Genomic DNA, 26134 nt, shown 5'->3' with positions numbered 1-26134 from the left:
GAGAGAGAGAGAGAGAGAGAGATTAAAAAGGGGGTTGGCATAGAAGCACTTTGTGCTGTTCGGTATTCCCCTTTTTACATTTAACTCAACTGGCAGGGAAAAAAATGGCAGGGATTATTTTCAATAAGTGGTCTTTTGACCCGAGTGGAAGCGAAAGTTAAGACCGTTAATATCCGCCATAGCGGCACAATCACCTTTCGTATTCAGCTGTCACGAAGCACTACAAACTCCGTGCGCCTGGCACAAAAAAAGCTCGACACCGACTTTTAGGAGTGTGTATGAGTGCTGTAGATGGGTGCGGGGCTGTTGAAGAGTGAAAAAATGCGCGAATAATTTCAATAAAACTGATCTCGATTATAAAGTAGGCCGACATTGTGAAGTACGAGAGAGTGAGAAGTTAGAGAGAGAGAGAGAGAGAGAGAGAGAGAGAGAGAGAGAGAGAGAGAGAGAGAGAGAGAGAGAGAGAGAGAGAGAGAGACACACACACACACGCACGACTGACTGCATGAGCAGGACTGTTGGCCCGCGGCCAGGGTTCACCGGGTGCAGTTCTCTAGTGCGTCACTGTACTTATTATGGCTCGCGTGTGTTGGTTGCTCTCAGCTGGGCCCACGCGGCAGTCACATTCACTCAGTGCAGTTTACAGCAAAGTTACACCAGCCAGGCAAAACAATAGCAAGCTTACAATAACAATCTGACACAAATGGCCACATTTCGAGGCGTAATTTCCCCCAGTGGCTGAATGTCGCCGCCAGACCAGTTTTTAGACAAAGTCTCAAAGTGCCGAAAAGCTTGGCTACACCGGCAGAGACATAATCACTAGTATGCCTCTGGCTACACTGAACCAGTTCTGCGAGCTACAGAACTCGAACCAGAACGAAATACTGCCCCCATTTTGAGTTTACATCAACTCGTCTATTCGAGCGATCTCGCTATCAAAAGAACAGATTACTCTCGAAATCTTCCTTACCCTCTCACCGAAGCTTAACCTGAAATAAGTGAGTCATGTAAAATCAACACACAGAAACGGACAGGCAATCAGCGGTTTGAGGACGAAGAGAGAGAAAGAGAGAGAGAGAGAGAGAGAGAGAGAGAGAGAGAGAGAGAGAGAGAGAGAGAGAGAGAGAGAGAGAGAGAGAGAGAGAGAGAGTAATAACAAAATGTTGAACTGTACCTTCCACCACCCGACCAAAATTCTCGGCCCCAACATTTCCAATTGAAGTTGGAAATGTAGGACATATCCATGGACGGAGCCAGCATGGTACAGCCGCGAGAAAGAAGTGACGGTAACACCGTCTGACAGGCACAAGCTCAGTCTCTACACTACGATGACAAACTGACAGAAAAGCAGACTGTCAAACACACAAGTCCGCAATAGGCTTCAAGTAAAGCATGCAACAGTAGGCTGTTTTCTGTGGCTGTCTCAAGCGATGTTGTAGTAGTAGTAGTGTCGGCGTGGATGAGCTGAGAGCACAACAAGCCGCGTGTTATTCCGGCCGACTGAGGCAAAGGAGTGGCGAGCCCATGTTGATGTGCGTTCGCAAGGGCCAGCGTGGCAGTGAGCTCTGTGTTTGTGGCCTGTGGGTTCGTGCCAACTCTCTCTCTCTCAACTCTCTCAACGCACAGCTTCTAGCTCTCGGTCGTCATCGCTTCGGCTCCAAATGTTCTTTCTACGCAAATCACTGCTTGTCTGCTTGTCTGCGGTGTTTTGTTTGTTCGCTAGCTGGTCCCGCTCCCCCCTTTCTTTCTTCTACTTCTTTCTCTGTTCTCAGCGTCTTCTTCTGTCAACACCCCCCCTCTCCCCCTTCCCCCCTCCACCTTTATTCTCCATCATCATCATCCCCCTCCCTCCCCCTTTCGTTAATCTACCATTGGCCTTTTCCATCCCCTATACCTCCTCCCCATTCCCCCCCCCCCCCCCCCACCGAGAAAAAAATAATATAACAATGGGGTCAGTAACCCTCCGCTTCCCAGCCTAACTACACCCGAGGAAAACAAATGGATCAATTATGCGTTTGGCGTGACGAGTAATACAATCGTTACACGGTAAGCTACTTAGTCTCGTGGCTGTTTTTTGATACGCCCACCCCCTCCCTGGAAAACAAGTTAAAATACACACACACACACACACACACACACACACACACACACACACACACACACACACACACTCATAAACAATTATACTGTGAGTGTGGGACTAAATTGAAGTACTCAAACAATCAACAAGATGCAGGCTTTAAATCATTCTCACATCCTGTTCGACGCGTGCATAACACAATCACAAGTACACCATGCCACAGTCACCCGTACACCATACCAGTCACACGTACACCATACGTAGCACTTGAACAAAACGGATCTGACCACAATCACAAAAATAGTATCGTAGTTTCAATACTAACCCTCTACTCATATATTTTACTACTGCTAGAAAACTCTCTCCCCAAACGACTGAACTGACATGGGTGCGGATTACTGAGAAGCGACTTTTCTTGTGTAGGGTCAAGCACCGCCGGATTGCGGTCAGGCAAGAATTGTGTTTGTAAGTAATATATCTTGTTGGAGAGAGAGAGAGAGAGAGAGAGAGAGAGAGAGAGGGGGGGGGGGCAGCGGGGCACACAGAGAGACAGAGAGAACCATTTCACAAATAGCCGTTTTTAAACCGTCAAAAGTGGTTTTCTGAACTTATTCGCAATTACAAAGCATACACGTCCCAAAACTTGAGTAGTCGAAAAGTCCAAATGACACAAAAAACTAAAAATACTAAAACGTAGGAGCAGTCTTTTTAGTGATACCGTAGCTTCAAAATGCCACCTCCCTCAGCTCCTTTGAGCCGTTGTACGTCAGTTCGTCTCTTTTAAGTAGTCTTTGTCAAACGTTTCAGCGCACACCCAAAGAAAGTCGTGAATAATTCAAATACCGCTGACTGCAATCATCTTTGTCAACACACTCTACTGCTTGCAAAGGAGAAGAAAGAGGAGAGAGAAAAATGACTAAACCCACCAAAGAAAGAAAGGTTGCCGCTTTGGACAGGTATTCTTGTGACATGATGTACCCTTTTCTTCTTTTGGGGAAAACCTTTTCAGTTGAACGCTTCTGCATAACCACTTTAAAAACAAAATGTAGCTTGCTACTCCCTCAATTGTGTCTGTTTGCTTGTTGTGTTGATGTTGGTGTTGTTAAAGCATGGGTCTTCAATGACAACACACATGCATGCGCCTTCGAATACCGAGAAAGACCTAAACTTGATTGTTACACGGGGCGGGGATGTAGCTCAGTCGGTAGCGCGCTGGATTTGTATCCAGTTGGCCGCTGTCAGCGTGAGTTCGTCCCCACGTTCGGCGAGAGATTTATTTCTCAGAGTCAACTTTGTGTGCAGACTCTCCTCGGTGTCCGAACACCCCCGTGTGTACACGCAAGCACAAGACCAAGTACGCACGAAAAAGATCCTGTAATCCATGTCAGAGTTCGGTGGGTTATAGAAACACGAAAATACCCAGCATGCTTCCTCCGAAAACGGCGTATGGCTGCCTAAATGGCGGGGTAAAAAACGGTCATACACGTAAAATTCCACTCGTGCAAAAAGCACGAGTGTACGTGGGAGTTTCAGCCCACGAACGCAGAAGAAGAAGAAGAAGAAGAAGAAGAAGAAGATTGTTACACGTTTCCCCGTTTCTTCTTTTTCTTCTCTATCCCTTATTTTTCATTCTATCAGTTGACGTGGCTGTCCATATCATTTGACATAGGACTACCATATGATGCGGAAACTGTTCGTAAGAAACGTGACTCCTCGGTATCTCATTCAAGAAATGATTTCCCGCAACAACTACGTCGGAATGTATCGAGCAAACACTTGACTCGAACACAGTGAGTGAAATATTACAGACCGCTTCGTCAAAGCGCTGTTACGAACGCGTGAGGAGGGAGTGGTCGGTAAAGATCTAAGAGCCAAGGTCGCAAAGACAAGTCTTTCAGTCAGACAGAGTGGCCATAACTCATTTTGTTGTGTCGTCACTGGTGGTGAGATCTGCACCATTTCTCACTGCTTACGTCCTCAAACCCTCCATACTCTGAACTGCAACAGCGTTTCTGGTCGACAGGTACACAAATACTCATTTTGTTGTTAAACCTGCGGATGTATTAAATGTAATCTACGCTCTTCAGATTTATTATCATAATTAATGTATGGTCATACAAACTGTTGATATTTGTGAGCGGTCTGATAGCTGAAATCTTCTCTATAATACTAATCTGGTTACTTTGTAAAACAGTTTTCTCGCAGACCTGAGACGGATATTATGTTCCCTTAATTAACCCTGCAATAGGAGAAAAGCAAGATTTTAGGTTTTCCATTTTAAACACAGCCCAAATCTAATTGCCAGAGAAGTAAATAAATAAATAAAATAAATAAAGACACAACAGCTGAATAAGTATATCATCCGTACACATTTGTCATCGTGTTAAAAGAAGAACGACAACCATGACGACAATAACATCCGCTTCAATTTACTAACATCTGCTTCAAAGATACATTTACTAACATCTACTTCAAGCATACTGCACAACTAAAACGCTCTCACGTTAGATATATAAATTAACGAACACTGGCGAGAGTGTACCGACAAATATACACACATTTTACAGGACAAAAATACAATCTTCTTATAATCTGAACACAATTTGTACACGCTCTATGAGCGGCAGACCAGCTCACTTTAGCAGCAATTACAACATTGATCCAAAGGCCGTGAGATAAGTGCTTGCTTTCAACCAATCATCGCACGCACAGACAAGTGAGCGTTCGATCTGTACTATCGATTTAATCTTCCCTGCTATTTGCATTTCCAGCACTGCTTTTTAGTCTTCCTTTGCGCTTCGGTAGAAATGAATGTAAAGAGGGAAGGGGGTGCGGCAGGTGTGTGTGTGTGTGTGTTCAACAGAGAGAGAGAGGTGTGTGTGTGTGCGTGCGAGCGTGGGTGCGTGCGCGTGTGTGTGTGATATATGTGTGTGTGGTGTGAGTATGTGTGTGTGTGCGTGCGTGTGTGTGTGTGTGCGTGTGTGTGTGCGTGTGTGTGTATGTGTGTGTGTGTGTGTAATCACGCCAGCCGGATCGGACGGTCCAACCGGCAGATATCCTGTGCACTCTTTGTGTTCGCAAGCGCTCATCAAATATGTTCAGATTGAACGGCCAACAAAATATGCCGGCACACATCGGATGGCATCCCAAAACATTTTGTCCCTAAACCAACTCTGTTCTAGCTGTTTGCCCTCCCCCCCCACCCCCCCTCCTTTTCTCAAAGCTTTCACGAGATGTCAGAACATTTCTGGCAGACGTCAATTTACGCAACACAACACGTGAGATCAAAGATGCCACAATCCCGTGGTTTGTATTTGCCAGCTGGAAACGAGTGAGAAAACTGGATGAAAAAGGAAAGAGAGAGAGAGAGAAGAGGGTGGGGGGGGGGATGCGTTTTGTGTTCGCTTACGACATTCCGCGATTAACCACGAAGAAGGTATTGTTCGGACAAGCAAACATAAATTATCCTTCAGCAACGAAATGTCTTTGCAACGAATTGTCTTGTGGGAGAGGGACAAGAAACAAGCGGGGTAATCCATTCTTCGGAGTTTGCTGTCGAAAATACCTAAAATCACTTCATGTCAACATTCGTTAAAAAAAAAGTCGAATTTTTATTATCACATGCTTTCCACCCCATCCAAACAAGTGTTACACATTCAGAGTCTGATTATAATTATCATGCCTCTTTCTTCAGAAGAAACAATAATTATTGTATCACCTTTTTCGAAACCTAAACACTCAACTAACTGTTGTGTATCATAATCTTTTTGAGTAAAGACTGGTGTAACAATGACAGAATCGTTGTTGCCAGCAATTACCGCACGTTATAAAAACAACGGTTATCAATAAATACCGACCATAGATATCTAAAGCATTAACCATTTAACTACATCATTCATTATAATATTATTGCACGCAGTACAGCGAAATTTCTGTTCGCAAAATTAAACGCAGCAAGTAAGTATAATACGCTTGCTATATATACCATTACAGTAAATACACGGCCAAACAGTTATTGCTACAGTGGAACCCCCCTATAAAGACTCCATGTTTTAATACCCCCCCCCCTCTTAAGACTCTAGTTGTTCAAAATGTGTTGTTACTGTTAATAATGTCTCTATAATTCCTTTTTTGCTTGCTTCAAATATACTCACATCTTGAGATCCGATATAGTTGTTCAAATGGTGTGGTTGTTGTTAATAATGTCTCTATAATTCCTTTTTTGCTTGCTGCAAATATACTCACATCTTGAGACCCGATATAGTTGTTCAAATGGTGTGGTTGTTGTTAATAATGTCTCTATAATTCCTTTTTTGCTTGCTTCAAATATACTCAAATCTTGAGACCCGATATAGTTGTTCAAATGGTGTGAATGTTGTTAATAATGTCTCTATAATTCCTTTTTTGCTTGCTTCAAATATACTCACATCTTGAGACCCGATATAGTTGTTCAAATGGTGTGGTTGTTGTTAATAAGGTCTCTATAATTCCTTTTTTGCTTGCTGCAAATATACTCACATCTTGAGACCCGATATAGTTGTTCAAAATGTGTTGTTACTGTTAATAATGTCTCTATAATTCATTTTTTGCTTGCTGCAAATATACTCACATCTTGAGACCCGATATAGTTGTTCAAATGGTGTGGTTGTTGTTAATAATGTCTCTATAATTTCTTTTTTGCTTGCTGCCATCTTCGAAGAAGAAACATCCGAGGCCAAGCGATCACCCTTCATTACTACAGTGTGTTTGTCAGTTGTGTATGGTTGTTCTCCAGAGCTGGGTACCATATTGTAACAAGCATTCTCAGTCCTTTAAATAAGTATAACGTATATTCTTTACTTTTTTCATTAATACTCCTGTTAGATAATAATACCGAAATTCAACCGAAATTATAGTATATATTTTTGTCCTTTTAAAAAAAATCTCGTTATCTAAGCCCATATGTCACAGCCTCTGGTTTCCATGTTACGCGAATGATGTATTTTAAAATGCTTGGAATTTACTGAACGTGTACACTGACTATTTAACTGGGACATGTCAACCATACAAATTGATTTTATTAATAATTAAAGGTACCAAATACATCCTTGGCCTGCAGACACAGAATTACAAATACTCTAGTATACGTTCAGTATATATTACCTTCCTAACATGGTTTCCACTGGTACACATCTCTGGAGAGTAACCCTGTAATCTCGTGTTTGTCCACTGTAATGACCGATAGATTGAAGTTCTCGTAAAGTTTTCGTTCTGTCAATAATTAACCGTTCCACACGTACACACTCACCGTGCTGGTTTTAATGAGTGTAAATTGACCTAAATTTAAAAAGAACTCCCTGTTTTAGGCCTGAAGTTTGTCTAAGATTTGTGCAGGGCTTATATATACGAGGGGGTTCCACTGTAGCAAGTATATTCTATTGGTGTGAGAGGGAGTAAAGTGGAAAGCTGTCAACGTTTAATGCGATGTTTTGTAGGTCAGAGGCATAAAGTGCAAGCTGCTAGGTTTGCATGTAATGACACCCGCGAGACACCACTGTAACAACTGGCGCCTTTGCGAGTGTCAGCACTCGCTGAAATTGTCATAACCTACTGCTGAGTGTAATGGCCGTGTGAGAGCTGCCACACGAGTTCAACACGGAGTTGATCATCACCACCCCTCATCATCATCATCATCATTGTCATCAGCTTGTGTTGCAGTGGTATTTTTGTTGGCGCTTATCTTGTTTCTCTTTACGTCTCTGTCTCTCTTTTTATTTCTTCACATAGCTCTCTCTCTCTCTCTCTCTCTCTCTCTCTCTCTCTCTCTCTCTCTCTCTCTCTCTGTACTATTGCTACCAGCTTGTACTTATATAATTACTTGCATAGTATGCATTTTATTTTATGAATAACCACATATGTATGCTCTTCATGCCTCATCTTCATCATCATCATCATCATCATCATCATCATCATCATCATCATCATCTTTATCATCACGTGCTGAAGTTTTCTGACCTCCTTTTGTTGGTAAACTTTTTAACTTTTTAATTTTTAAATTTTTAAATTTTATCATTGTCTTAAATCTTAATCCTTGTTAAATAAAGTTCAATTCAATTCAATTTTCTCTCTCTCTCTTTCTCTCTCTCTCTCTCTCTCTCTTCGTGTTGTGATTTCAACGCTGAAATCATCACGCCTCTTCATCAACATTGTAATCAGCTTATTTCATCAGCAGGTATTTAAAAAAAAAAGCTCTATTCAAGTCTTTTCTTCACCCGTCATCCGTCTGTCTGTCTCTACTCCACATTTGAAAAATATAGAACCCCAGCGCGTAGGAATGCAGTTAGTCGTGACTATTAACAAGAGAAATAACTCCCCTTTCATCGATTTCAGGGAATCCTTGTCAAAACCCTTGATGTAGAAAAGGGAAATGGGCCAACATAAAACTAATGTTCCTCTTTTCTAGGAATTCCGGTTCCAGTGTACCTCTGCGAATATAACTTCGCCTCAGTCAGACACTGACTTTTGCCTTAGTGAGTGACACGTGTTTAAATGTCTTGAATTTAACTGTCACGTCTTTACGGCAGCCGTTGGGGATCGCCCACCATTCTTCGCTTAATTATTTAATTCCTCCTGACACGCCAAGTCATCCCGAAGCGCGACGTTGAGCGCCACAACGCAGTCACGGGACCGGAACACCCCATCGCAAAAACCTTCAATTGCTAAGAGAACAAGTATAAGGGAGAGAGGTAGGGACTGCTTTAAGCGAATCCCTTCTCTAACCCTACTACCCCTGCGAAAAACAGTTTTGAGCCAACAGTCACTTCCAATACCAAAAGGCAGAAAACTTGAATGGAAAAAAAAACCCTTTGAGTTGGTGGCATTCAACATACGGGTATGAGCTTGCCTGGGCGGACAGAGAGAGAAACGGGGTGGATAGAAAAAACGAGGAAAAGATAGAGAGAAAGGGGTGGGTGGGAGGGTGAAGGGACGAGCGTTTTCCAATTGCCTGAGTCTGTCAAAAAGCCATAATGGCCGCGCGAGGCACGGTCGCTGGCAAGCGGAGGTTTTCATCTCCACTCCAGGGGGTCAGGAAAAGGACCCTCCCCCCTCAGTGGGGACAAATAACACAAGCATAAAAACGAGCGACTGAAATGAGCCGGTGTCTTTTGTCCGCGGCACCCTGTCATGGGCGACTCGCAGCATGAGAAAACCAGTCGTCCTCACAAGAACGGCTCCCCTTTCTGAGTTACAGAGCGCAATATGCTTTAAGTCAGAATACCGTGGTTCTTCCCCTGCGCCACGACAGAACTGTTCTCCACATGACTTGACCAAATCCTTCAAAGTAGGTCTGACGTGACTGTAAAAAGCTCTGTGCTTTTTACTACGCTGACCTCAGCTTTGAGGGCAAACACGGAGTTCTTTCCCTTTGAACTCTTTCTCATTATGACCGGCTTCGCATATACGAGTCTTTGACTTCAAAAAGTCACCTTTCTTGTTCTGCCGTACGGATGATTTTCTATCTTCTTGTTGCCCCTGTAGAATGATCGAGTATAGTGTAGAGAGGACCCCAACGTCAAATCTCGTCCATCACGAGACTAAGACCGAGACCGGAAAGAAAACGCTAGAATTATACCGAAATGTGGAACATCTTGAAAACGTGCCGTTCGCTAGATGTCACTATTCTGACATGTAGGCCCTTTGACGGTCACACCTTTGTCTGTAAACCGGCACGGTTGGCCTAGTGGTAAGGCGTCCGCCCCGTGATCGGGAGGTCGTGGGTTCGAACCCCGGCCGGGTCATACCTAAGACTTTAAAATTGGCAATCTAGTGGCTGCTCCGCCTGGCGTCTGGCATTATGGGGTTAGTGCTAGGACTGGTTGGTCCGGTGTCAGAATAATGTGACTGGGTGAGACTTCTGTCTTGTGTGTGGCGCACGTTATATGTCAAAGCAGCACCGCCCTGATATGGCCCTTCGTGGTCGGCTGGGCGTTAAGCAAACAAACAAACAATGTCTGTAAATGGCCCTTTTGTCGGCTATGTGGTCAGACGTTACTAGTCGTGTCTCGTCCCTTTGGTCACAATTGTGAAAGCGGTTATACGCAATACAAACGATGCAGTGTTTCTGACAAAAAAAGTGTCAGCTTTGAGGAAGAATTCTGTAGATTGGTTCTCCAAGGACATGTACCACTTTACAGATTAACATCGATGAACACGTATACTTATACTTTTATTGTATTCTATCAACAGAAGGGGATCAAAGAGCACATTCTGCTGTGGTGAATGGATGTTTTCATCCCCTTCATTACAACTTAGTGTACCTTTCCTTTATTGTACCTACGATGCCACCCGCCGACCCTCCCGTTCCCCTCAGTCTTACTTGCTTTGTTTCTTGACCCTTTCTGCGAGTGTCCTGTATAGCCGAGAAGGTCAAACAAGAACGACTCACATTATTTTTTCCACACTTGTTCCCTGTTACATAGTAAATAGTAAATTTTAAGGGGCTTATTGTCCGTCAGGTCTTAATTGCCTATATTGGACATGAATTGGTTTATACGATTCGAGTTTTTACGCCCTCACGGCTTTTGATGTATGCGTGTTTAGGTGGTATCAGCCATCTGCACTTATGGTAGAATGACCAAGATCTTTAACGTGCCATTGTGGTGACACGGGGGTGGGAAATGGATACCGTCTCTGGGTCTGCACATAAAGTTGACCCGTGTCCGTCCCGGCCCGGATTCGAACCAGCGACCTTTCGATCACAAGTCCAGTGCTCTACCACCTGAGCTACCCGGGCCCCCCATCGCATACAGATTCCAAATGGACTTTTTATGGGAAAAGAACTGATGCATAGCTTCAGGTGTCCTAGACTTAATTTACCACCCTACCCTAGCCCCTACCCCAGCCCCCCCCCCTACTGCATCCCTACCCTCTTTTCAACCACCACCACATCATCACACCCAACACAACATAATTACAGAAAGGAAAAAAAGAAAAACGGCCGTCTAAGGTATGGATCTGTGTCTCAGAAGCGACAAACAATGGGCAACGATTTTGGCCAAGCGGGCACAAAGCTGCACCAATGTGGCCCAGTTGTTTGGTGAATTAGTTCGGCTCGCGGGCCTTTTGTTTCCCTGCCTGTACGATCCCGCACTACTCGACTCGGCCATTAGACACGGCTAGCCTGGCCTCGCAGGGATTTGGATGCTCCTCCGCTATTTTCTACCTGAATGTGCCGCTGGTATTATCTCTAATCAACAGTACCAAAAAAAAAAAAAAAACTGTTAAAAAATGGGGCACCGGGTGGAAATGGTGGTGGCGGTGGTTGGAGGAGGGGTGGGAACCAAAACCAATTTCGTCATTGTTTTTCTTTTTTAAATAAAAAAAAACAACCCACACACCTTTACACGTATAAATCGTTATTTCACAGCCCAGCCCATGACAGAATCAGAACAAGCCACAGAAACATCGCCGTCCTTTTCACAACACGACAATGAAAAAGTCATCCCATCGCATTGACAGCCGACGACGCGCAACAAAGCGAGACGAGCAAGTTGTTCTACGGTCAGACGTACATGACTCGAGCATCACCTCGGAAAGTCCAGGAACAAGCCGCACAGGGACAAACTACCCGACACGTACCCGTCAAAAGGGACACCCTCCTGCAAGGAAAATGAGAAAAGCGGGAAGCCGGGTATAGATCGGGGTGGCTGTGGTTCAAACAGATCAATCCACTAATGATCACGTCGTAATGGAACAGCCTCCACACACAATTCCTCTAAATCTGGTGCCAATGAATACAAAACAGACTCCTTTTTGGGCCCAAGTTAGATGCTTCGTGTTGTTCCAATGTAGGCAGACTATAGGGCACAAAAAAGAGCTTTGTTGTGTTGCCATTTTGCGGCAAGTAACGGTTGGGAAGCTGAGCGAGGAGGACATTGGAAACGATGACAACGACAACAACAACGACGACGACGACTACTACAACTGTGGTTCTTTACACGGTTGCGCTTTGGATACTCGGCTGTCACAATGTTCATAACTGACACCTTTTGTTGTTTTAGATAGATCCTTGGCGATATTGAACACGGAATGTCTAAAACAAATCACTAATAATTTGTGTTATGTCCATATATAAATAAGAGCACATTTTTTAAATTTTCACTTCATATGCTTCCCAGATGTACGCAAACTTGATGGCATTATACGCAATGGATTATGAATAAAGCGGTATGTAAACTGACAAAAGCGGTCGTGACTTTCCACACACTCAAAAAAGCATTCCTCTCTCTATATATATATACAAAAGTATAAGACGCCGCACAGCTCTGACGCTCAGAGCTCTTGTGAACGTACACTGCAATGATTATTCTAGACCTCCACCTCCCCCCCCCCCCCCCTCCTCTTTTTTCTTTATTTCGTGTTTAACGTCGTTTTCAACCACGAAGGGTTATATCGCGACGGGGAAAGGGGGAAGATGGGATAGAGCCACTTGTCAATTGTTTCTTGTTCACAAAAGCACTAATCAAAAATTTGCTCCAGGGGTTTGCAACGTAGAACAATATTATTACCTTACTGGGAGAATGCAAGTTTCCAGTACAAAGGACTTAACATTTCTTACATACTGCTTGACTAAAATCTTTACAAAAATTGACTATATTCTATACAAGAAACACTTAACAAGGGTAAAAGGAGAAACAGAATCCGTTAGTCGCCTCTTACGACATGCTGGGGAGCATCGGGTAAATTCTTCCCCCTAACCCGCGGGGGGGACCCCCTCCTCCCCCGAGTAAAGCCGAGAAAGGGGGTAGGACGTGAGTGTGAAACGCTAGTGTGGGGCTAAAGCTTCTGTACCGGGTGACCCCAGCCACTAATCCCTCGACGTGCCGAGAGCTAGCTCACCTGGGAATGAGGTCTCTCTCTCTCTTCGTTGCCCTCCCCTCCCCCTATCTCCTCCTACCCCGGGTACCAACAGGCCCTGGATAACATTTATTCCTTTTATTTAGTTCGGGGCAGGCTAGGGAAAGAGTTAGGTACCCGAGCTAGGTGTCAACTCAAGTTCTCGGAAAAAAACACCGGTATAAAACATTCGAAAAATGTTCAGGTACCTTTATACATGCACAACGCATTGTAGGTTAAGGCCCGGTCACACAGCCCAAAAGTCGCGTAAACGCATGAATCACGCACAAAATTCGATCCTTACGCGATACATGCGCGATTTGCGCATTTCATCAGTTTGTCTGACGTGGAACCTCCGTAGTTCTCCGCCGATGTTCGCCGGATCGGCGCTTTACGCGATTCCAGGTTTTGAGCAGCTCAAAACTCGGCTTCGCGTAAGAGTTTACGCAGTATTGCGCTGTTTTACGTACTTTCTGCGTAGTTTGCGTAATTTTTACGCGAAAAATGCGCGAAATATGCGTTGAATATCAGTGATCGTTCGCGACTGATGAAACGGGAATGCCAAGGCGAAGGCGCCGCGGTTGCATCAGTTTATATATGCGCGGAACGGACGTGCGCGCTATCGCGCATTCCTTGCGCAGTTCATGCGCGAATCATGCGCGATTCATACGCAGTTCATTAATGATAGTGCGCAGATTATACGTGGTTTTCTGTGGACCTTTGCGTACCTATGCGCTGTAGTGCGTGGTTTGTTAGTGATTTTTGCGTGATCTTCACGTAGTTCTTGCGCAATTCATCGGTGATTTTTATTGCGTAAATCAGCAATAATGGTCAAATTCTCGACCGACAAGCACGCACAACCAAATTGTATGCGTGATTCATGCGTTTACGCGACTTTTGGGCTGTGTGACCGGGCCTGAAGAGTGTGTCAGTATTTACTTTGCAGTAAGAGTACTCGACCTATATTGAACACATAACGTATTCTGATAGCTCGAGTATGTCCTTATAAGAGCATACTTACAGGTATCACTCGTTATGCTCCTTTCTTTGTAGTTTTTATCAAGAACAATAATTTATTCAGCCATACACCATAAAAAGCCGTTGGTATTTGTCCTGGCGTGGATTACTTGCGTACATCCATACAATCCTTACTTATACGATACAATTGTAAACACAAAAAGGCCAATAGGCGTTGTAGTTTACTATAGCAAATGAAAATGTTTTTAAACTAACGGTAAAACCTCCCATTAGTTTTTAACCAGCGCCTTTACATGCACAATGCAGTGTTGTGTGCTGCGTGGTTACTTTGCCCTGAAAGCGCTCGCCCCAAACAGAGCCTATGCTATAAGGCAAGGAAATCAAGTTGTGAGCGAGAGAAACGGGAAATGGAAATCACAGCCACGGCGGAAACGCGATATTAAAAGACGAAAGTCCTCCAGATTAAAAACGGGGTGCACAGGAATGAAACTGAGGGTCGAAAAGAAATGAGTGGCAGAAAGGGTTAGACATGACTCGGGTAACCAGGTGCTCCAAAACTAACTTTGGTGTACCCCAAGGGTTTGTTGAATATCTCCATGAGAAAAAATATCTTCGATTTATTATTGTTATCATTACTTTTATTCTTTTGAATTTTTCCTTGTATTATTATTACTATATACTATCGTTCTTATCAGATTAATTAATCCATTCATTCATCTCTAACGCAAGGGTTTAACTGTTTACTAACTAGATATATATAGTGACCTGCAGGAGCAAGGTTTTAGAACAATACAAACATCATAACAATTGATCACAAACAGAACGCAAGCCAACAATGTACTTTACTTCTCAACTTGTGTTCGAAATATCAACAAATACCACGTCAGTTACTGAACTGGCGGAAGAGACTGTACAAACTACTCATTTTATTCACAGCAACAATCAAAGGCAGTGTCGCAAATCGTGTTCGGCTTAAAGATGTTACAAATATCAACACAAATCACGCGTGCGACTGAATTGGCGCAAGACAATGTACAAAGTGCTCCATTCACACTAACAACGAACGATACTGTGCCGTACATCGCGTACAGAATAGAGATGCTAAGCCTAAGCCCACCATACCTTCGCTGGCTTTACGGGCACGTAACTTTAATCCACGAGTCCATAACCCGCATGGCAGGGGATTAGCGAGGGGACACAACTCTTGACCTCAGGGGGGTCAACACGCCCTTGCACTCTGTGTACAGGTCAGCTGTCATGGTCAAACACTGACCTGGCTTAATCACGTTCCGTTGCTGTGCTGAATGGAAAAGGTTGCAAGATATGAAAAATGACTGTTGTTTTAATTCCAAAGTCATCCTTTGCGGTCGTAAATCATTGAAAAGAAGGTGGTGGTGGTTTTTTATTTTAAAGAATTTAGGTGATGTTAATTTTTGTTTTATGTCGGATTGTTACGTATGCTCAGTATCTGTTGCACTCAAAAGGAGAATGAAGTAATAATTAATGACTAAAAAGTAATTTTCTTCAGCTTTGTAATTATTTTTTCCTCTCTGTTCAAGACAACGGGGTTGAAAATCAATTTCTCTAAATACAGTCTACTTCGTTTATAACGTCGCCGGATATAACGTCACCCCGTTATATCGTCACCCAAACACCGGTCCCGGCTCAATTCCTTCTTTCCAAGACTATTTTAACCTCGGATATAACGTCACCGGATATAACGTCACCCAGTTATAACGTCACTCATCCATGTCGGTTATAACGTCATATCAATCCCCATAATTATGCAGCAGTTTGCATGGTGAACGACTGTCAAGGCATGTTCATTTACCCTACACGTGTCACAAGTTTTGTGTGTTAACGGTATTCAAGTTTTTCCGTTTTCCCGTTGTTAGAGACCCAAGGAAAACTAGGTTCAAGGCATAATCATTTTTGCTGCATGCGTTTTGTGAGTTCCTGTTCGAGGTTTTTAATCAAAAGAAAAATGTTTTATTTCATTTCGTTTTGTGAGTTCCTGTTCTATGTTTTTAGTCAGTAATGAAAAATGTTTCATTTCATTTCGCTTTGTGAGTTCCTTACTTAGGTTCCTCAGTGTTCTAGGTTTTTAATTAAAAGAAAAATGTTCCATTTCATTCGTGTTGTGAATTCCTGTCTTTGTTTTTAACTAAAAAAAATTGTTTTAAAAAGTTTCATTTCGAGCATACATGGTTACTCCTGCGCGAGCGCGTGCGAATGGATCTGTCTACTTCTGTCCTTCAATCACGCATATAAAAAAAACTCGATTATTGAAATGACGGTGGGAGAAGGTCGAGAGGATGAGAACAGACTACGACGTTTGTTTGTTTTTTGGTCCGTAGAACACAGACTACAACTGCCCTCGATGAGGAGGCTGAGCGTCACTTTCAATTGGGCGTTGTCGACAGGCTGAGTAGGTCGCTCAGGCTAAATTGTAAAGGTAAACATTAAGTGCAGTGAACTGACAAATTGAGAAAAGTGATACTGCACTCTTAAAGCACTATTTTGACTCAACTTGGAAAGCCATGGACGTTATATCAAGTGACGTTATAATGATAATAATAATACAGTAGTAGTCTAACGAGTATAACGTCCCGCTCACTAGATGTGGTGGAGACGGAAAGGGGGTAACTATGAACCCAAAGTTGTTACTACCAGAACGATTGTGCGTAAAGGTGGGCAGCCACTTTGCTGTTGACGAGAAACTTCTTCGTTAATAATAATAATAATATAAGTCAAATAGACATTAATTACGTATAAGGACCCATGAAGTTCTCGTCATTTTTACATTTAGTCAAGTTTTGACTAAATGTTTTAACGTAGAGGGGGGAATCGAGACGAGGGTCGTGGTGTATGTGTGTCTGTGTGTGTGTGTGTGTGAGTAGAGCGATTCAGACTAAACTACTGGACTGATCTTTATGAAATTTGACATGAGAGTTTCTGGGTATGATATCCCCAGACGTTTTTTTTCATTTTTTTGATAAATGTCTTTGATGACGTCATCCGGTTTTTCGTGAAAGTTGAGGCGACACTGTCACGCTCTCATTTTTCAACCAAATTGGTTGAAATTTTGGTCAAATAATCTTCGACAAAGCCCGGACTTCGGTATTGCATTTCAGCTTGGTGGCTTAAAAATTAATTAATGACCTTGGTCATTAAAAATCTGAAAATTGTAAAAAAAAAATTTAAAACAATTATAAAACGATCCAAATTTACGTTCATCTTATTCTCCATCATTTTCTGATTATAAAAAAACATATAAATATGTTATATTTGGATTAAAAACAAGCTCTGAAAATTAAAAATATAAAAATTATTATCAAAATTAAATTTTCGAAATCAATTTAAAAACACTTTCATCTTATTCTTTGTCGGTTCCTGATTCCAAAAACATAGATATGATATGTTTGGATTAAAAACACGCTCAGAAAGTTAAAACGAAGAGAGGTACAGAAAAGCGTGCTATCCTTCTCAGCGCAACTACTACCCCGCTCTTCTTGTCAATTTCATTGCCTTTGCCATGAGCGGTGGACTGACGATGCTACGAGTCTTGCTGAAAAATGGCATTGCGTTCAGTTTCATTCTGTGAGTTCGACAGCTACTCGACTAAATGTTGTATTTTCGCCTTACGCGACTTGTTATTTCTTCGGACATCAAGGACAGGTCAAGATCTAGCAGAATATGAATAAACGACAGCCATGTGTGTGTGTGTGTGTGTGTCCTTAAAGCTAATAACGTCGGACACTATAATTAAAGACTGAGATTGTCGATGGAACCAGACGGAGACACTCCAACACTAGCAACCTGTCTCAGAAACAGCATGCAGCCTACAACACTGTACGTTGATACCGTTGCCGAATTTCAGATGATAAAATATGATAAAATCGTTTATTTAACGTCACTCTGTAAAAACATTGGCGACATTTGTCTTAGATTAAGAACACACACAGGCACGCACACAAACTTTCAATTTCGAATTTCGGGGAAAATGTTGTGTATACAATTTTGTATTCATGGTATAGCCAGGTTTTGGAAATACGCAAAGAAGAGAATAGTCCACAATTCTATATATGAGGAAGTGAATTAAAGATTATTGTAATAAGTTAGTTTAAAACTTACAACAATATGTTGTTGTAATTTTTAAACAACACTAATGCATGCACTTTCCATTTCTGCACAGTTTTATTAAAACAGTCAGTACTTTAGAAAGGGACATAACTCTTGGACTCCGGATATAACATCACCCGCGCGTAAAAGTGACGTTATAACCGATGAACCGGATACAGCGTCACCGCGTATAACGTCGCTCAAAAACATCCCCCGAGGGGTGACGTAATATCCGGAGTCGACTGTAATACGTTTAAACTATTTACATTTGTGTTTTTTTGTGTTTTTTTTGTATTAAAAAACAAAGTATCCATATTCAGCACGTAAAATCACACTCATCATCAATTCTACTTCTTTGGATGGTGAATGTCAGAATGGACCTTCGCTTCAGACAAAGACTTCGGGCATCATGTTGCACTTTCCGCGGCACTACGTCATGCGATTCATAGAGCAATGCTGACGTCAAGTTCTACCCTACCTCTACAAGCTGCACTAGCACCGCCCGACCTCTACCTCTGTCTGAAAACCACAGGCATCTCCCCCCCCCCCCCCCCTACCTTCCCCTGTAGCTCTGGCTCTTTCCTGAGGCACCAATTAGCGACAAATAAGCTTAGTTTCCCTCAAAACTAACCCCCTCTGTCTCTCTCTCTCCCTCTTCCTGTCTGCCCACTCGCATGTTGTGTTGCCCCTGGCTTTGGTTAATCATCCCCTGACTGTGCTTCCTGGGAGGGAGTTGCAAAATGTGGGTCAGTAGAAGCGAAACTGGTCATTAGCTGCGTTCCCCTTGACCCCTTCAGGGTCATCCAATGACGACGTCAACCACAGAAAATGACTACGCATGCAACACGTGAACCAGTTTCTACGTCATCGTTGGTGTTACTTTCTCTGCTCCTTCGAAGACGAAATGTAGCGGGGCGGGGACGTAGCTCAGTTGGTAGCGCGCTGGCTTTGTAGCCAGTTGGTCGCCACGTTCGGCGAGAGATTTATTTCTCGGAGTCAACTTTGTGCAGACTCTCTTCGGTGTCCGAACACCCCCGTGTGCACACATGCGCACGAAAAAGATCCCACGTTCACAGCGAAAGTCTCAGGGCTTGGAAAACACGAAGACACGCATGCATCATCTCTCGTCTCTGATTATCACGATCGTATTTCGATACTTTGACGAGACAAACCCAATGCTGGTGTGTCGAAGAAGACAGCCACAGCGGGCTTGTTCGAATCAAAGTATCACACCATATCTTCAGCGTATTACCAATACCTGTCCCAATATAGACCAGTTGGTCTAAGAGGACGTTAAACCCTAATAGTCAGTCAATGTAGCGGTTTAATTAATGATGGGAAGGTAACTCAAACCAGTCTCAATCTTCTCTCCCTGCGCACTGCGGCCTCATTCGGTTTAATATACTTCAGCACATTAGTGCGAACAACAACAGCGACGACGATGACAACGACAATTACACATTTTATTTAACATGTATGCTAATTTGTACATTTAAAAAATGAATTCCATGGGAATGAAAACAGAACAATACAAATTTCATTTGAAATAAAAAAAACAATCCAACAAATTGGCTTAATTGCACGCTAGATTTATTGAAAGAATCTTAATTCAAAATTTAAATCAAAATCCTGTGACGATGATTCCTCTAATAATAACTAAACAGGATCACCTATTGCCGAAATTGGGTACGAAAGTAGACTTTTGTTCGATGTTTTCGGCAAGATGAAAAAATGCAGTGCGTTCAAATTCATTCTGTGAGTTCAACAGATGACTAATTTCGGTTTCTTGCATTTTGACATGATTTTGCTCTGCACTGGAAGAGGCAGAGTGCCAATGATATCATGGAAGAAACACATTCTACAGTGGATAAATGTAATTATTGATGAATTTTGAATAGATCTACATTGTGTTCTACAGCAGTCTGGCAATACAGTGCGTTAGTGAATGAAGGCCTCCGGCGAGGTGCTACATCATGAGGTAATTGGCAGGCTGGAGCCGGCAGGTGAGTAGAAGTGCAGACCTGGCGGTCACCCCATGCTTCACTGACAACAGCTGGCTTTTCACTCCTCCCTCCCAGCCCCCATTTCTCCACTCTGTGCCCTGCACCTAACCATACACTTGCCGCATCAGCCGCAAGCCTCATCAAACTTCTCAAGAAAAGAAAAAGAAGAAAAAAAAAGAGGGCGAGATTTGTTTGGTTCCATGGACCTTTTCCTTTACGAACAGCTTGAAAGTACGCTGCCACCGAGACAGTGAGAGAAAAAAGAGACAGAAAGAGAGAGAGAGAGAGAGAGAGAGAGAGAGAGAGAGAGAGAGAGAGAGAGAGAGAGAGAGAAAGAGAGAAAGAGAGAAAGAGAGAGAGAGAGAGAGAGAGAGAGAAACAGGTAGAAAGACAGAGAGACAGACAGAGACAGAGCCAAACAGAAAAAAATGAACAGAAAGAGAGACAGAGACAGAGGTGCCCTAAGATAAAGAAGACATGCAGTCTGGTGCATGCGCTCAGTTGCGAATGACAGACAACGCCGAGCCGAGTCGAGAGCTGTAACCGGCGGGTGTATATGTATCTTTTAGCGGCAAAGAAACAACACACACGCTGGGGGGAAGACAGGGGGAAGTAAAAGACCGGGGGAACATTCCAGCAAATTACCGCCCTGTTGTCTGTTTCCACAGCCGCCGAGGCCGTTTTCCCGCCACTTGTCTCTACAAACTATCCTCGCCCGCTCCTCTCCAAAAGCAATATCTGCCCAAGACATTTGGAAGGGGGATTTCAGGACCCGCCAGGCAGCCTCGAGATGCTGGAGCAGGATGTCTTCCAATTATTCAGCATCATCTTCACGCTTCATCGGCCTTGCCTGAACGCTCGCGTTTCATATCCCCTCCCCAAGCCCCCCCTTCCATCTCTTCATACGCTGGCATGGTAAAGAGATCAGCTCAGCGTCAGCTAAAACCATCTACAAAAACTGCTCTCTTGTGAATTGAACGCGCGTTCAGCGATTAGAGACGATGTCGAGAAACTGGTTCCAAAGCAAATTTATGGTTAAAACACGGTCTGAAGATAGGATGCTTGCTTAGCCCAAACTTCTCTGGAGCGAACTATGGTTAAAACACACGGTTAAAAATAAGAAGTTTGCTTTGCCCTAATTTCTCAATCTGGCAGCACTTTTACGATAATAAACCCAGGTAAGTTAAGCCAATCACATTATGCACTTTTTTGTCGTACAAGTTTGTTGGTTCTATGGGGGTGAACTTGTACACTCTGTTTGAGACAGAAGTTAACCTTTTTCGGTTCAAATTTCTGAGCCTGAAGGTCATTCTTATGATTGTGAAGCACAGGTAACTAGAACTTAAAATTAATATTTCGTAAAGTTTAACTAAACCTGTTCATTATCTTTCTCCCAACCGCCTCTTTAACACCAACACCAGAGCACAAAACTCATTTTCCCCCTCGTAAACCAAACCTAAGTAACCTTGGAAAGTGCAAAGCATGCTCAATGGAGGTACATGCACTTCCCGGAAACCTTACAGAAACTGATCCCATGGCATAAAAAACATCTTCCATCATCAAATTAACGCACGCTGGCAAACAGCTCTTCGCGACTGATCCCTGGTACCCCCGGGCTATCACGTGGGAGGATCGGATGGCCGAGTACCCTGCGCTTACTGGCCCTAATGAGGGTGGCCCGGGGGTAGGGGGAGAGGGTGGGGGAGGGTACAGAACCAAAAGTATGACCAGAGGGGGAAGAGGCCCGGAGGCATCAGAGCGACTCATCAGGTCACCTCTGTCATGGGAAATGAGCGCATCTCGTCCTGATTGCGAGTTATTTCACCTGTGCGTGGAGTGCGCTGATTTGACCTTAGTGTCAGTTGTTTGTGTACTGAGAGACTTGCATGAAATTGAAGTCAGTTAGTGTGTTGGTCCTAAGATAGATTTTTTAAATTTTTAGTTGTTTAAAGCTTTTAACTGTTGTTGTTGTTGTTAGACATCCATTATTCGGACAAAAAATTCGTTCATCTCACTTTTACAAGGAAACAAACACAAAAACAAGCAAGCAAACAAATAAGCAAACGACAAAGCAATTTATTTTTTATTACAAAAACTGAGCTTTTTTGCAGCTGCTGTCACAAGCAGCGCTAACATAAGAACACCCAAAGTTTGAAACGAATAAACTTCATCCTTCCGTTTTCAGTCCATTAAGTTCTGAAGACGGAAGAACCGAATGCAATCATGAGCCGTTAATAGCACGACCTGCTGATCGTATGCACATGTCGCTGTTTGCATTATTGACTTTTTGATGGCCTCATGAAATCTCAGTGCCGCCATATTTGCAGATCTCTGTAAACACACACACACCACCGCATGTAAATGGGATGAGCGAAGAACAGATGTACTCACAGTGTGCGCTTAGGAGATGAGTATTTTTGTAATACATATACAATGACTCTGTTTCGATGGCAAGCTGTTTAATCATATCCTCTTAGAAGTAGTGCAGATGCACATTTCGAAACCTATCGAGATATCTTCTAACTTTTATACTACGATTTGAAGTTAGTTCTGATTAAAACAAAAGTGAAGAAAAGAATGTCCTCCCATCTTTTCTCTGTTTTTTTATCGTTTAATTCTGGAATTGGGAATGTTTTAAACAGACATAAATTGAATATTTTGAAATGGTGGCTGTCCGATGGTATTGTATATACAAGGTATGATCTTAGCTCTTCCATAAAATTGTTTTTCTGCGTTGTCGCTGTATCTCATGCTGTATGTACCAATCTTTTAAATTTTTTAAATTTTTGTATTATCATATAAGTATTATCATTATTCACCGTCGTTTCCAATGAAAATGTGTGTACGTGTGCGCGAGTATGACCCCCCTCCCCTACACCCATCTACCCCCTTTCAACAGTTAACACGTATTTTAGAGACAGAGATGCGCATCGCACTTTGAGGAAGATGAGAGTCAATACTACGGTAGACTGTTCAACCCTAAGTGGTAGGTCAACACATTTAATTTACCTGTACAAATACCCCGCTTTGAAAACCGAAACCTAACATCCCCCCCCCCCCCCCCTCACTTTCTTTCTCTCTCGTGCTGATTCGAGCTTTTCATTCTTCGCAAATCGGGCCATATACCCCTCTCTTGTGAAAAGGTTAAGCCCCGCAAAAAGACAAAAAAAATCTCTCACCCCCCCCCCCCCCCCGCCCCCAATGCTCCAGTCACTAAGTCAGTCTGTCTCCGTCTCTCTGCGTCTCTGTCACTATATTGTTTCCCTCTCCTTCCGTCTTCTGGGCGACACAAACGGGGTGGGAAGTGAGCTTTAAAGAGGGGGTAGACGGGGTGTTAATTTACCCTGAAGTCCACACGCGAGTGACAAGGGAGCCGATGCAGTAAAGGGCACGAGAGGACCGTCTCCGCGCCGAGTATAACGTGCAGTAGCATTTCTCTGCTCCGACACCCACACCTCCGTGTGTTTGGCCAGCGTCTTCGCGCCACCTTGCCATGTCTTGGGCTCACCTCGACTCTAGCTTTTCCAATACTTCTTACAAACAGCCATGCAGTCAGTTGTGCGTGTGTGTGTGTGTGTCACCTCACATCGGCTGTGGCCTTGTCTGTATCTTATAGATAGAGGAGCAACACGGTCATTTGTGTGTCTGTGTGTCTAAGTCAAGTTTGTATTCTGTATAATTCTCGTAGGGCTCATGGATAACTGTCCGTCTGTCTGTCTGTATGTCTGCCTGCCGGTCTGTGTGTGTGTGTGTGTGTGTGTGTGTGTGTGTGTGTCTGTGTCTGTGTGCGTGTGTCTGTCTGTCTGTCTGTCTGTCTGTCTGTCTGTCTGTCTCTCTCTCTCTCTCTCTCTCTCTCTCTCTCTCTCTCTCTCTCTCTCTCTCAACAACAGAAACCTAATTAATACAACTTCAAAATCAACAACTCTGAAAGATCACACGAGACCTCCAAAACGAGCAGTTTAAACACAAATGAATGAATAAATAAATAAATAAATAATAAATAATTAACGTCTTCAACTGGAGTCCTAAAACCGCAAACCAAAGCTGTTAAAAGACCTCAAGAAACCTCTTCTCCGTCTCATTCTTCCAAAGAGGACCCGAACGTCTTCCACTACAGGCATCAAGTCTATTTTAGCATATAAACACCTCATGTCCCTAATAGGCTCTTGTTCCTGTGAGGACGTTAAACTTAAATTAGCCAGCCAGCATCAAGTCCTTAATATCCAAAAGTGTATACTTCACAAATCGCCCGAACCAGCCATGACCACCAAACGGACCCAACGTCTTCAGAAATAGTCAGAACCACGTGGGGAAGGGCGCAGGAGACCGCTAGACCCCAGAAATGAAGGGTTCAAACCCAAGTGAGGACTTTCGCTTGTACTCTCCAAATGTGTCACTTGGAAAGGTGACGGGGCGTGGGGATGGCTGTTCCATCAGGGACTACTGCACCCGCCGCATTCCTGAGAGTAGCGGTTGTCCCCTCTCTGCCCTGCGACCTTTTAGCTGAATACGCTATACTCTCTTTTTCCCCCCTCCTTCTTTATTACTTTTTTTTAACGATACACTTAAAAATAAATTCTTTTAAAGTGAAAACCGAATTGTGCAGACATAAGGTTTGGTTGTATTTGTTTTTTGCCGTGCAGAGATAGTGCGTATAAAATATAATTCCTTTACTGCTTTTGGGGCAGAAGTAAAATTTGATCAGAGAGTGATGAGTTGTGCAACAATATGAAATATGATCAATTAAAGCTGGGGCGATCGAAAGATGTGGTATATAATTTCTTTCATGAAAAGATCCTGTCATTTTTTTAAGATTACAGCCTGTTTTATTGTTAATCCCGCAGTCCGACTTATATTAAGTAAAACATTTACTTCTATCAACCATTTTTATATTGTTAATCCCGCAGTCCTACTTATATCAAGTAAAACATTTACTTCTATCAACCATTTTTATATTGTTAAATATTTAATTCGGCTAACATCATGGTCTGAAATATCTACCAGCGAAGAAGTCCAAAAATGGACATTCCCTTTTGTAATTCGCATCTTTGTATATAACAAAAAAATCACAGAAGTCTATTACATTTAATTCTGAAACTTGCATTCAACGACTGTCTGACTTTTGTCCAAAATAAAATATGTAAAATGTTCATTAAGCTTTATTCTGAAATTTGCAATAGCTGTCTGAATTTGGTCCAAAATAAACTGTGTTAAAACTGTATGCAGCGTCATTCTGAAATTTGCACTGGCTGGGTGACTTTTGTCCGAAAATGATTGTGTTAAAAAACACACCAAAAAACCAACTGTTGACGACAGCAACGTTCGGCCATTCATGCAGTAATACACTCCCATTTTTCGCTCTCGGTCAAAAACTGCGATTGTTGCTTGCTAAACTCAGTCACACGTAAGCCGCAGCGTGCAAACAACACTCTTACGGAAATCAGTGACTCCCCAAACCATTTAGCCCTTCCTTTTGTTTCTATCCGTATTGTATTCTGTCGCACACACGACAAAAAAGGGCCGTGCCCCTCTCTCTTCTTTTGTAATTGAATTGTTGAAACCCCGGCCGAAAACCTTTTCAACGTCAAAAAGCACGTTCATATATATAGCGAAACGTAAAACGTCATCTCATCGCTTTCCCTTTGAATTTTGTAGTGTACACTGCTGTGGCCGTCACGTCAAAAAGCTTAAATAGAAATTCTACATCATAAGATCTTTCGTCACGAACAGACTCGAACGACTTTCACTCGTCGCGAGAGCTGTGCCCGAATTCTACAGACAATTAGTACTGAGCAAAGTTTTTAAATTCAAAACTAGAATGTTTGAAAGAAAAAAAGAAAAACAATAAAGAGAGAAAGAGATAACAACATTGTCAAACAAATTGATAATAATTACAACAAAAAACACCATCACAGCCACTAACTATAAAATCAAAAAACTCTGCAGCGGCACTGCCCGCTCTGCACTTAAGCATTTTCTTAATTCGTACTTACTTCATTTTATTGATGTCAATTACGCAGATGATATTATTGTTTTCGTGCATTTTCGAGCGCAATATTTCTTTGCTGACTAAACA

General features: G+C 42.9%; 1 protein-coding gene across 2 annotated transcripts in view; it reads right to left on the bottom strand.

The window, feature by feature from the left end:
* LOC138982878 (vitamin D3 receptor-like) overlaps positions 1–26134 on the bottom strand; it is a 53217-nt gene that overhangs the window by 20879 nt on the left and 6204 nt on the right. The window contains exon 1 of one of the 2 annotated variants that reach the window (XM_070356273.1): positions 1175–1726. The exons of the other annotated variant lie outside the window; for it this stretch is intronic. Within the exon in view, the coding sequence (XP_070212374.1) occupies positions 1175–1260 (86 nt within the window). The 5' untranslated portion in view covers positions 1261–1726. Of the gene's footprint in view, positions 1–1174; positions 1727–26134 lie in introns of those variants that run through there. 2 annotated transcript variants of the gene reach the window in all.

Source organism: Littorina saxatilis, linkage group LG12, assembly GCF_037325665.1.
Source record: "Littorina saxatilis isolate snail1 linkage group LG12, US_GU_Lsax_2.0, whole genome shotgun sequence".
Taxonomy (NCBI): domain Eukaryota; kingdom Metazoa; phylum Mollusca; class Gastropoda; order Littorinimorpha; family Littorinidae; genus Littorina; species Littorina saxatilis.
This window is presented reverse-complemented; position numbering and strand designations above follow the sequence as displayed.